This window comes from Vombatus ursinus, unplaced genomic scaffold (genome assembly GCF_900497805.2).
Source record: "Vombatus ursinus unplaced genomic scaffold, bare-nosed wombat genome assembly UNPS02011649.1, whole genome shotgun sequence".
In the NCBI taxonomy this organism is placed as follows: domain Eukaryota; kingdom Metazoa; phylum Chordata; class Mammalia; order Diprotodontia; family Vombatidae; genus Vombatus; species Vombatus ursinus.
The window spans coordinates 545,567-558,742 of NW_020951427.1; the positions used below are offsets into that span (position 1 = coordinate 545,567).

At 36.9% G+C, this 13,176-nt stretch overlaps 1 protein-coding gene across 6 annotated transcripts in view; it reads left to right on the plus strand.

The window, feature by feature from the left end:
* EZH2 (enhancer of zeste 2 polycomb repressive complex 2 subunit) overlaps nt 1-13,176 on the plus strand; it is a 74,034-nt gene that overhangs the window by 31,455 nt on the left and 29,403 nt on the right. For all 6 annotated transcript variants that reach the window (XM_027856835.1, XM_027856839.1, XM_027856836.1 and 3 more), the window contains exon 4: nt 10,255-10,371. In XM_027856835.1, the coding sequence (XP_027712636.1) occupies nt 10,255-10,371 (117 nt within the window). The remainder of the gene's footprint in view (nt 1-10,254; nt 10,372-13,176) is intronic.

The following is a 13,176-nucleotide window of genomic DNA, read 5'->3' on the forward strand; positions in this document are numbered from 1 at the left end:
TCAGGTGGTGAGGGGGAAAAAATGACTCAGAGCTTGTAGAAAAAGTACAGTTTAACATGTATATAGTTATGGAAATCACATGTATACATTCTTGTTAATCTGTCAAATTGAATTTAACACAGTGATTAAATTTTTAGTCATTTCCAAGTTCTAGAGGGACTAGAACTAAAAGGGGTTAGGGGAGGCTTCTTGTAGAATGTAGGAGTTTAGTTGGGACTTAAATAAAGCCAGGGACGTTGGCAGTTGGAGTGAGGAGAGAAAGCATTCCAGGCATAGGGAATGAATGGCCAGAGAAAATGCCTGGAGTGTCTCATTCATGGAACAGTCAGACAGTGTCACTGGATCAAAGGTACATGGAGTGGACTAAGATAGAAGAAGACTGGAAAGGTGGGGAGGGGTCTAGGTTATGAAGGGCTTTGAATGCCAAACAGCATTTTGTATTTGTTCCGGGAGGCAATAGGAAGCCACTTGGAGTTTTTTGAAAAGGAGGAGTGACAACAGACTTAAACTTTAGGAAAATCATTTTAGTGGCTTAATGGAGGATGGATTGTAGTGGGGAGAGACTTGAGGCAGGCTGACCCACCAGCAGGCTGTTGTAGTAATCAAGGGATAAGGTGATAAGAGCCTGCACTAGAGTGGTGGCAATGTCACTGTAGAGAAGGGGAATATTTGAAAGATGTTGCAAAGGTGAAATCTATAGGACTTGGCAACAGGTTGGATGTGGATGAGAGAGAGTGAAGAATCCAGGATGATTCCTAGATTGTAAGCCTGAGGGACTGGGAGGATGGTGTTACTCTCTACTCTGATAGGGAAGGTAGGAGGAAGAGAAGATTTAGGGGGAAAAATTCTGTTTTGGACATACTGAGTTTAAGATGTCTACTAGATATCCAGTTTAAGATGTCTTAAAGGCAGTTGGAGATGCAGATTGGAAGTCAGCAGAGACATTGGGGACAGGATGGGTGGATTTGAGAATCATTAGTATAGAAATAGTAATTAAATCCTTGGGAGCTAATGAGATCACTAAGTAAAATGGTATATAGGGAGGAAAAAAAGAGGGTCCAAGACAGAACCCTGAGGGATCTGTGGTTAGAGGACTTGATCTGGAGGAGGATCCAGCAAAAGAAATCTAGGAGTGGTCAGATAAAAGCAAAGCCAGGATAGAGTGAGGTGTCCAGAAAACCTAGAGAGAAGAGGGTATCAAAGAGAATAGAGAGTGATCAGTAGAGTCAGAGTCTGCAGAGAGGTTGAGGAGAATGATAATTGTCCTTATCTTAGTCAAACAGAATACACTTAAATTTGCATTTAGGAATTTTTTTTTTTCCTGGAAGTTATTGGGAACCCTTCTCCATCAAGTTTCCCCTCTCACGCCATCATGGCTGCTGGTGGTTCACTTTCTCCTCTTCATTTTAGAAAGAACAAATTATTTATTCTGGTTGTTGAGTAATTCTCATAGAATCATAGTCTCATACTATTGCTATTACTCCCATAGGTACCTTAAGGTTTCAGGGCTTCCCTGTTAGTTTTAAAGAGGGAATTTTTCTCAGAACAGCTGCTTTGATTCCTTGGAAACTTAATGTGTCTGTTACCTAGAAGGTTGGAATACATTCTGGTGTCCTCATGTCCATGGTTTCAGAGGTAATCTTCTGTCTTGCTTTATTTGATCTCTTACTAGCTTCAGCTTTCCATCCTTCTGCCATTACCCGGTCTGCTGTTTTGGAGGAACTCTTCCGTTCGTCTGAAAATACCTGTTCTACCCTAGGGTATTGATTATGGATCTTTAATGAGGCACCTTAGACAAAGGGACCTGAGCTGCCTGTGTTGATGGAAGTAACTGATTAAAAAACCTTGCTCAAAGGTATATGCTACTGGATTCAGGCCTTATTTTATTATTGGCTTATAAAAGGTTAGGTTCAAGTGTAGTTCAGGATTTTTATTAATGACTTAAAGACATAGGTCAGTGACTGTATGAATGAAAAAACATTAAAACACCTTATATTCTAGGCACTGTGCTAGTTTTTAGGGATAAAATTCAAAACTGATACAGTTGCTATAATAATGTAAGCTTCCTTACATTCTTCTTCTTCTTCTTTTTTTTTTTTTTTTTTTGGCTAGGCAGTGGGGTTAAGTGACTTGCCCAGGGTGACACAGCTAGTAAGTGTTATGTGTCTGAGGTTGGATTTGAACTCAGGTCCTCCTGAATCCAGGGCCAGTGCTCTATCCACTGCGCCACCTAGCTGCCCCCTTACATTCTAATAAGGGAAAGACAGGACAGATAGGGGAATGGTAGCCACCAAAGGTATTCTGCTTTGGAAAATCACAGGAAGAGTGAATAGAGTTGTCTGGGCAGTCAATTGTGAGGCCCTTACTTGAAAGTTACAATGGAGTATTGAGTGGAGTATAATTCCAGGAGCAAGAAGCAAAAAACAGGGATAGTGTTTATAGGAACATGGAGTATTTAAATGGTAGCTGGGCATATGTTTAAATGCCCCAGTAGGCCCTACTTTCCGAAGTGATTGTTGCTGGATGGATTTAAAGCACTGGGGCTGGCAAAATGTAGTGGGTTAGGTACTTTTAGCTTCAGGACCGTTTAGCTTCAGATTGGAGTACTCCAATACTGAGTGAGAGATATAAAATTTATCAAATTTATAGATGACAGTGATGCTAGTGTTGTATTAGATGGTAGAATCAGGTTCCAAAAAGCTTTAGCATGCTGGAGTGATGAGTAGAAATAAGATGAAATTGACAGGGATAAATGTACAGTCCTACATTTAGGCTAAAAAAGTCAGTTGTACAAGAACAAGGGAAGCATAAATGGAATTTAATTTTAGTTTATTGCATTGAGGCAATACAGGGTAGCCTAATGTGAGTAAAGAGTATTATGAGTTTGCAAACCAAAACAAACCAAAACAAAAAAACCCCAAACCTAATCTGATCTTAGTCTCCATTAATAGAAGTGCAGGAGAATGAGGATTGTCTTCTGTACTGGTCACGCCATAGCTGGGGTGTATTTTGTTTACTTATGGACATTATTTTAAAAGGAGGGGGCCACAGTTGACAAAGTACTTAGGAAGGATAATTAGCATGGTGAGGGGTTGCACAACTGTCTTGAAAAATAGTTTAAAGACCTGAAGATGTTTAACTGGAGAAAGAAATGTCTTAGTGAGAACTTGAAAACTATTGTCAAATATTTGAAAGGTGGCCTAGGGAGTAGAACTAAGGACCATGTAAAAGGATTTTTGACCCAGCATGAGGAAAACCTTTCTGATTATTAGATGTCCAAAAATGGAATGGGTTACTTCGTGAAGTAGTGAATTCTCTGTCACTGGAAATAGTTAAGTAAAGGATTAATATTTGGGGATATGGAAAGGGTTCATTTATTGGGTGGGAGAGTCCTCTCAGTTTCTTTCTGATTCTTCCTTGGAATCTTAAGGATTTTAAAAAAGTTTATTTTTTGGGAATGGACCAGGTATAGGTTCTTTTGGTCTGTAGCTGCTTCTGGGCCTTTGAGAAGACATCTGGGTCATGTGATAAATGGGGAACTAGACATTTTCTCTGATCCCCTTGCCTTCTAAAACCTCTTCAAAACAGAAATTATGAGCAAGAGACACTAAGAATCCAAAATACACCCAGACACCCAGAATCCAAAAGAAAGTTAAAAAACAAATAAGCTCATGAACTGTCTTCTATGCTGAACTCACGTAGCGCCTCTTCTTGACACTGGCAACACAATCCAACCCCACATCCCAGTCTCTCTTTCCTCTTTTCAGCACTCCAGACTACTGAGGCTCTCTAGGACCGTATAGCAAGAGCTACACAACCAGTGCTGGTGCAGGCAGCATTCTGTACTGCAAAGTATTTCTGTAGGAAAGCCAGGAAAAGAGAGGGAAGGAGGCAGGACGTGCGTCTGGGTTTAAAATAGAGTTCAACACTACATTTCCCCCTAAGCCTCAGAGAACCAGACTTACAAAAATCAACCTGATCACACCAATGTGGTAGCTGTGTGAACTGCTGGTTTCAGGTCAGAGAACTGAGGAACAGAGGGAATGGGACAAGACACAGTGTGGCTATCAGACATTCCATTAAGCTACCAGTTCTGGAGGAAAGTGCTCAGCACCCAAGTGGGGCCTCTTCTGGCTACCCAAAAGTTACCGAGCACAGAGACCTAGGCTGGTGTATTGTGAATTTATACAGCTTGAGATGAGGTAGATGCTTTGAGATTCAGCCTCCAAAGAAACCATCATTAAAGCGTGGCAAGTCAGAGATTCAGAAAGTGAGTAATAGGGGAAAAAGGGGAGGCTAAAGTTACCGAAGATCTCAGGAAGAGAATTCAAGGATCTTAAATATATTAAGCAGATAAATCAACAAGGAAATCATTAAGAGCAAAAAGAAATCTGGCTTTTAGATCTAGTAAACAAGTTAAGGCATTTATGAATAAATGCTGCAAAACAAAGGAAAATGATCCAACACTTATTGAAACAGAGGAGAACATGGTACTACAACTGGTTCCTGATTGGTTCAAAAGAGAAATGAGAATTATGAGAGCAGAATTTTTGGCCTTCACAGCAAAAATAATGGGCAGAGTAGAAAACTTGAAATCTGCAATGGCAAACTTCACCAAGAAACGAAAGAGAAAACAAAGAACAGGAATACAACTGTACAGAAGTGAAGGACAAATCTAAAAGAAGAGAACAACATTAAAAGAAAATATTCACTATGCAAGCAAAACATACTGATTTGAAAAAGTACATGTCTTTACGAAAACTTTTGAAATATAAATATATATTATATCACCATGAAGAAGATATCATAAAGCAGTATAGCAGTATCCAAGATGCTTAAATGTATGCGGTAAGAACACTATGAGGATTAGAAGTACAATCTAATAAGATGAAATTCATTAGGAATAAATTTACAGTCCAGTGTTTAGATATGAGAAATGTGGCAGGAAATTGTAGTAAAGGATTTGAGAGTAAATGTAAGAGAAAGAATAAAGCAGGGCTAAAAGTCTTAAAAGTAGAACTGGTGAGAAGGCATATAAAGGAAGATAGTATGTTGATTCCGAGAGAGCAGTCTCATGTGCTTTGCCACAAGTAAGATCATCATATAGCCAGTAAGGAATCTTAGAAGTGATCTAGTCTGCTCTCCTTGTTTTATAGATAACCTCTCTAGGCATCACTTTCTTAAGTTCTGTAAACCTTGTCTTTTGTCACATAGTATGTGTCAAAGACAAGATTCAAATCCTGACCCTCTGACTCCAAACCCAACTGCCCTTTTTTTTCTTAAATTCTTTTTTTATTTGTATTTTTCCCTGGTTCCACGTAAAAACAATTTTTAACATTCATTTTAAAAACTTTGAGTTGCAAATTCTCTTCCTTCCTCCCCTCATCATGAGAAGGCAAGCAATTCAATATAAGTTATACAGGTGTAGTCATGCAAAACATATCCGTAACAGTTATGTTGTGAAAGAAAACACAAAAAAAAAACCTCAAGGAAAAATAAAGTTAAAAAAAAAAGTATGCTTCAATCTGTATTCAGACACCATCAGTTCTTTCTCTGGGGATGGATAGCATTTTTCATCATAAGCCCTTCAGAGTTGTCTTCGACCATTTTATTGCTGAGAATAGTTAAGTCATTCACAGCTGATCATCTTACAAATTGCTGTTACTTTGTACACAGTACATTTCACTTTGCATCAGCCCATGCAAGTGTTTGCAGGTTTTTCTATGAACATCCTGCTTGTCATTTCTTATGGTACAGTAGTATTCCATCATAATCACACACAACTTGTTCAGCCGTTCCCCAATTGATGGGCATCTCTTCATTTTCTAATTCTTTGACCCCAGAAATGAGCTGCTATAAATATTTTGGTACATATAGGGCCTTTTCCTTTTTGTTTTTTCTCTTTTGGGATACAGACCTAGTAGTGGTATTGCCCAACTGTCTTTCCAGTGCAACTTGCAGCTAAGGTTGAGCAGAGGAGGACTTTTGCCATTGGTTCTGAGGAGACTTCAGGACTAAAAGGGAATGAAGATGATAAGCTACCTGGAAAGATGTTAATTTTGGTAAAATTAAGCTTAGTTGACTGAACAACATACTGACTGAAACCAACTTCTAAACACACCCATGGTGGCAACGTAGCTGGTGAGGAGATATTTGGAGAATGAAATGAAGTGGGGGTAGTGGAGAGCCCACAGGGCCCCAGGGCAGGAGTTTCCAGGGGTGAAAGGATCGACCTTTGCTTGAATATATTCGGTAGTGGGAAGCTTATCATTTCTCAAGGTGTAGTGCATTCTGCAGTCTAATAATGAACAGTTCTACATTTTCTTATATTGAAATAATACCTGCTTCCCTGTAAATTTTACCTAGTTCAGCTTGCTGGAGTAAGAAAAAGCAAGTTTAGTTTCCCTTCCATGTAATAGTCCTTCAGGTATTTGAAGTTAGTTATCATGCATAGCCTTTAAATATTTGGAGGCATCACTAACCTTGTCTAACTTGCCTGGGCATTAACTTATCCTCAAAACGGCCCAGCTAATGTTTTCCAAAGTCTATTAGGGCAGTGTTCAGGCTAAGGAAAATAAAAACACTTTCTCCCTAACCTTAAGCTCAGACTTAGTTATTTATTTGTCTGACCCTTTAATTTTGTAGACAAGGAGCTTAAGGTTAATGTCTTGTTCAAGGTCACCGGTTGTGATAGCAGCAGGATTCCAACCTGTCGTCCTCTTGTTCCAGATCAGCACCACCTTATTTGTTCTGCTCCCCTCCCCGGGTAAGGACGAGGAGCAGAAGAGGAAGTTTCTGGGTGACATAAGTAAATCTGGGCTGTTTACAAGTTGAATAGATTGTCTGGGGTATCCCCACACTGGACATCTTCTAGTAATGACTGGGTTGTTGAGGATGTGGTAGAGAGGATCTGTATTCAGATATACAGCTTGCCTTTGAGAATGGCCTTTGAGAACCAACAAAGAGTTTCTGTGATTCTTTCATTCAGTGAGCTAACAAGTAGGCAGACAGTCCTGATTAAGAGGTTACTGAGAATCTAGGGTTAGAGAGGGCAATGTAACTACCTCTAGTTTACATAATTATTTGCATGCTGTCTTTTACATTAGAATGTAAGCTTCTTGAGGGCAGGAACCATGTTTTTGCCTTTGTATCTCTACTGCTTAGTATAGTGCCAGGCACTTAGTAAATACTTAAAGATATTGATAATGACATATTGTCCCTGGACCAAAAGACTGTAGGTGGTACTTTTCAAAGGTAGGAATTGCTTTGTCCTAGAAATGAACTTTAAACTACCTTGTGCTGCCTGAGAATCTTGATGGAGGACTATTCCCTAGGATTACTTTACCATGTCTTTATGTACACAAAGTGGCAGAACAAAAGAGAAAGGGAGTATAATTTATCCTAACAGTACTTCTGTTTCTTTGCTAGCTTTGAGCCTGTAAGTCCTCTTTAGTGAGGGCTAGACTTTCAGCTTCTAATTCATGATCAAGAACATATTTTCCCTTGAATTCAGGACCTAGAATCCTAGGTCAATCCATTATTTTTAGCTGGTGATTCCTCTTTTCCTCAGCTCCCCTCCCTGAAAATTAGAGAGATGTACCAATAGAAATTGCAACTATTTTCAATCTGATAGAAGTCACCAAATGTTACCCTGTATTTCCTAGCTATAACACTTTTGTTTATTTACCATCCCTGGAAAGTTCTCTGAAGTCTCTGTTTCTCATAATTTTTTTTTTCACACACCCCTCTCTCCACCCTCCAGTCTGTGTACTACTGCTTCCTCAGACACCTGTCCTGAGGAACATTCTTTCACTCTTCCTAATGGTTGTCATTCTATTAACACAAAAGATTGCTATTTAGTGACTTGTTGATAATGTGTTTCTCAGAGAAATGGGATTAGATTTGAGTTGATGGAGACTGTGGGAACGTGTAAACTAGGTTTAGAAACAGGCTCCCCATCACTTAATGCTGCCGTTTTCTTTTGTCTTAGTAGTTCACATTACATATAATGACAGTCCAGCTGTGTCTCTTAGGCATGTTCCTCTGAGATCTGTTGGGTTGTGTCCTGATCTTCCCCTGAATTGCCATACAACAGTTTTTACTTGGACGTGGCTGCTTAGAGAGAAATCTCTTTGCTCTTTTGCTCCTACAGCTCCTATTTTCAGTTTGGCCTTCCCAGCTCCCAGTGTTTCAGCCATATAGTTACTTGTATAACTGGCATGTGATAATTCACCCCATCTTTGGAGAAATCCTACTTAATTGTCCGTATGGTTTGTTTCCATTTCCATGTTAGTACCTCTAGCTTTTAGAGTCCCTCACTACCCTAGTACCAATTAAGTTCCATAGAACAACTTTTCTTCCTTGTTTAATCTTTAAGAGGGACCTGAAAGTGGATAATTTCTCCATAGTGATCTTATAGAAATGGTAGGATCTGATGAAGTGATACTTTATGGAGTCAAAAATCTTCCTAGACTTTTGAGTGATGTAAGTGGTAACTGTTGCGTAAGTCAGGGATGATACATTTTCAGAGAAAAAAAAACTTACTGGAAAATTTTAGACATTTCCTTATTAAGGATGTTAGTTAAATTAATTCTACTTTAGTAAGTTCAGGTCAATTCAACAAACACTTACTAAGTGCCTACTTATGTGTGACGCACTGTAGTACAGGCTGGGGATACAAAGATAGAAACAAAACAGCCCCGTCAAGGAGCATACGTTTTACTAGGGGAGAACCAGCAGGTACACAGATGTACAAAATAAATACAAAATAGTTTCTGGGGGACACTGGCAAGAAGAGAAAGGCCTCATGTAGGAGGAGGTACTTGAGATCAGCCTCATAAGGATGCTGGGGATTCCAAGAGGTATAGGGAAAGGCGGAGGACAACCTGTGGTAAAGGCAAAGACAAAAGATGGGATATTGTGTATAAGGACCCCATAAGTACGTCAGTTTGTTTGGAACACAGAAAATTGTGCCCCAAGCCTGAAGGGTACAGACTGGAGCTAGACTGAGAAGGGATTTATATGCCAATCAGCAGAGTTTGTATTTTATCCTAGAGGCAAAGAGGGAGCCACTGAAACTTACTGAGAAGGGGAATGATCTAATCATTCATGTTTTATGGATGAAATAAAAAGTGCCTGGTAACCATTCATTGTTAACCTTATTCATGGTCCTAAAATTCCATATTTAAGTAGGTTCAGAATTGGGTTGATAATATATCATCTAGGAGTGAGAATTTTTTCATCCCATTGAAGATCTGAGCTGTAAAGGGGAAAAGTTATCACATTTGAAAAGCAACTTAATTGAAAAAAAGTTTGAGAACAAAAAAAAAAATTAAAAAATTAAATTCACCTAATGTTTAAAAATAGGGAGCATGATCTCTTTTATGACTACAACAAAAACTTTAAAATACTTTAAAATTCCATTCTATTCTTCAGTATTTCAATGGGTCTGAAACCTCACTGGTATGGGTCACAACCCACCCACTCCCTCTCATCCTAGATGAATCCTGTTTATGCCTTTCCAAAAATCTCCTATGGAAGAGATACATTGAAGCCTTTATTTTCATTCTTTTAATATTTCGTTGAGTTGGGGAATGGCTCGGTAGTACATGAACACAGTGGAATATTACCATGCCGTGAGAAATGATGAATGTGATGAATACAGACAAATATAGAACAGATATTCATGAACTGATGCTGAGTGAAGTAAGCAGAGCCAAGAAAACAGTATACCTAATGATTATAACACAATAAAATCAAAAGTGAATGTTGAAAAATTATAAAGAATGAGCAAGGCTTGAAAGAAGAGATGAGAGGACGTTCTCAACCCACCTCTTTGTGGAAATGGGAAGTCTAAGTGTTGCATATTATACATATTTTTGGACTTTTCCAATATATTGATCAATTATGTTGATGATCCAAAGATGTAGTCATGATATGATCTTTAGGTTGGAGCAAGACTTGTTAATATAAAATGTAAGAATGCTATGATATTGGTAAGTATGGGAAAGGTTGGTGGAAATTTTGGAATAGTTTTTTTTGAGGCCTACAAGATTTTCTTCAGTTTCCGTAGGGTAAACTGGATTTTAAAAAAATCCTTTTTGTTGCAAGAAACTTACCAGTGACATATTTATTTTTTAAAATTACTTAATATAGCAGCATTTCTTTTAAAATTGATGGCTATAATGATAGCTGTTTTGCTTTAAGTTAGCTCACTGATCTTTAGAAGACTAAATTTAATTTTTTCTGTTTTAGTGTTCTGTGACCAGTGATTTGGATTTTCCAAAACAAGTCATCCCATTAAAGACTCTGAATGCTGTTGCTTCAGTACCTATAATGTATTCTTGGTCTCCTCTACAGCAGAATTTTATGGTAAGTAAAATGTTATATCTCATCTATTTCAAATGTAAAGCTAACTTTATATAAACAGAAAGCATAGATAATTTTTATTCTCTGTATAAGGTGAATCAGGCAGGTACATCCTAAAAAAGAAAAATCATAATAGCTTTAATGTGAATTTTAATTGATCTGTATAAGTTTCCCAGAAAAGCCCATCCTGGAATCACCATTGGCTACTTTTTCCTTTTGTTACTCCTCTCTAGTTGTGTATCTTTAAGGGCTTTTCTGAGCTTCTTGGTGTTTATAATTTTCTAAATGAAAGCTTGGAAAAATATACCTAGCATAAAATCATGGCCTTAGAAAAAACGTAAAGCTAGTTATTTAAATCTACACCCTTAGAATGCTGTCGTTATATTTGAATCTTAATACCAAGTTCCTGTTCTTATTAGGAGCTTATAATTAATATTTAGACAGTATTTGAAGAACAGTATAACAGGTGCTGGATCTGGAGTGAAGAAGGTCTGAGTTCAAATCCTGTATTAGACACTTGTTAGTGTCTGGTTATCTATCTGTCTTAGTTTCCTTATTTGTAAAATGAGCTGGAGAAGGAAATGGCAAACCACTCCAGTATCTTTGTCAAGAAAACCCCAAGTGGGGTTACCGAGAGTTGGACAGGATTGAAATGACTGAACAACAATTATTATTAAGCATCAGATATAGTTTATAATACTTTTTTTGTTTTGTACTTTACCTTTTTTTTTTTAAAGTCAGCCTAAGATTAAAAAAATCCCTTTTTCTTTTAATTTTTTTCTTAGTTCCATCAGTACAGAATGCTCCCATTAAGGAAGATGGGGAAATTGCTTCTGTATACATGAAGATAGGCAATTTAACTGTTCCTACAATTGATTCTAGAGAATTGCCTGGGGGCACTGAGAAGTTAAGTGACTGGCTCTGGGTCACAAAGCCTGAATCTATCACGGAGGACTTGAACTCAGGTTGTTTTGATCCTGAGACTGGCCCTTTGTTCCATATACTATATATAATGCCTATTATTTCCTTTATTATTTCAAATTTAAGATCCACTAACTTCTTTTTAATGATAAAGTACAAGTAAATTTGATGCACTGGTACTTTTGCTCTGTCATTGAAAATGAATATAAAGTCAAAGGACTTATGTATAGATAGTTATGGGAAAATACTTTTTTGCTATACTAGAGCTGGATTATATCACAAGTCCAACTTTCCCTGTTATATAGAGTTGCTTCACTTAATGCAAGCGACACACTTTAAAGGTGATGTGTAAACTGAATCTCAGGAAAAAAAAATATTCACGCAAAGCATATTTTCTTGTGAACTTAAATTGTAATTTCAGGGCTGTGTTGTATTTATTCTAATCAAACTCCAGTTGGAAATAGTTCCTAATATTTTAATTTTCTTTGTCCTTAGGTCTTTCTGTCAAATATTTAATCTGTAAAACCAACACTTTAGAAAACTCCAGTACAGGAGCCCTGCAGATGAAAGAAAGCATTTTTAATAGAGATAATAAATTTAGTCTTGATTTGTTTGGGCATATCATTTTTTCTTAATTAACATTGTATCAGTCAAAGCTAGCTTTTCAATTTAAAACTATTAAATCAGTATTACACGAATACATATTTAATAATTGGACTGATTTTTAAACTGTCTTTATTACTTAAAAGACAAGGCAAATAGGGCTTTATAAAATACTGAATTATGACTTTAAGTTCTTGTAGTTTTTAAAAGAATTTTGTTTTCTTTTTGGTGAGGCAATTCGGGGTTAAATGATTTGCCCAGGGTCACATAGCTAGTGTCAAGTGTCCGAGGTTAGATTTGAACTCAGGTCCTCTTGACTCCAAGGCTGGAGCTCTATCCAAGTTTTTATAGATTTTGAATCAGTACTCTCTTCTTGAAAGGATTCTGAGATTTTTTATTTGTATAAATCAGTTGGTATTTATTTGCTGTGCCTGACTTTGAAGTGGACAAAGTTTGTAGTTTTTCTTGTACTAATTGAAATTGTAGCTAGAGGCTATATTTAGCTAAGAAGGATAAATAGCAAACTATAGAAGGAATCTTTAATTTAGGTACATCTCTCAAATGGAAGAATCAAATAATTTAAAGGTTGGCATGTAACAAGTAGGTATTAATGCTTTTATCATCATTATCAATTAGTTTTGTTCATATAGTATGTGCCTGTGCATATTCCTTTTCTTTCTTACCTTTTAGCTTAGAAATTTTTTTCTGTGAATTTGATAACCTTGTGTTTTCCTGTTAAAAAAAAATAGCATCCTATTACTACCCTTTATAAAACAACTTCACATGCTAAAAAATAGTGATTATTTTATATTTTAGCTGAGTAGCCAAATCTGATTTTGACTTTACTGTATTTTTATGGCAGCTTCTTATTTGATTTTTTTTGTATCAGAATAGAAAGAACATGAATATCATTGTGTATTTAGATTGAAAATAGATGTACAAAATATGTTTGAACCAGACTTCATGTAAATATAACAGTACCTTATATAAAACCTTATTCACCTGAGGGTGGGGTGTTAACTGAAAGGGCACTAGGGATCAGTTTGAACTTTATGAGATATTTGAAGAATAAGCTCTGTTGCTGTTATGTGAAATAAATGAAACTAGGTTAAATCTTAATTGTTTTTATTTAAGTGTATGTTTTTAATGTACCAGAAAATCTCAAGAAAAATATCCTATTTAATTGTGTTTATACTCTTGGTTTAAGCAAGGTGATAGATCAGAGGTGTAGACATTATTCCATTTCTTTCTAAATTTGAATTTGTGGTATTCAAATACATGAGG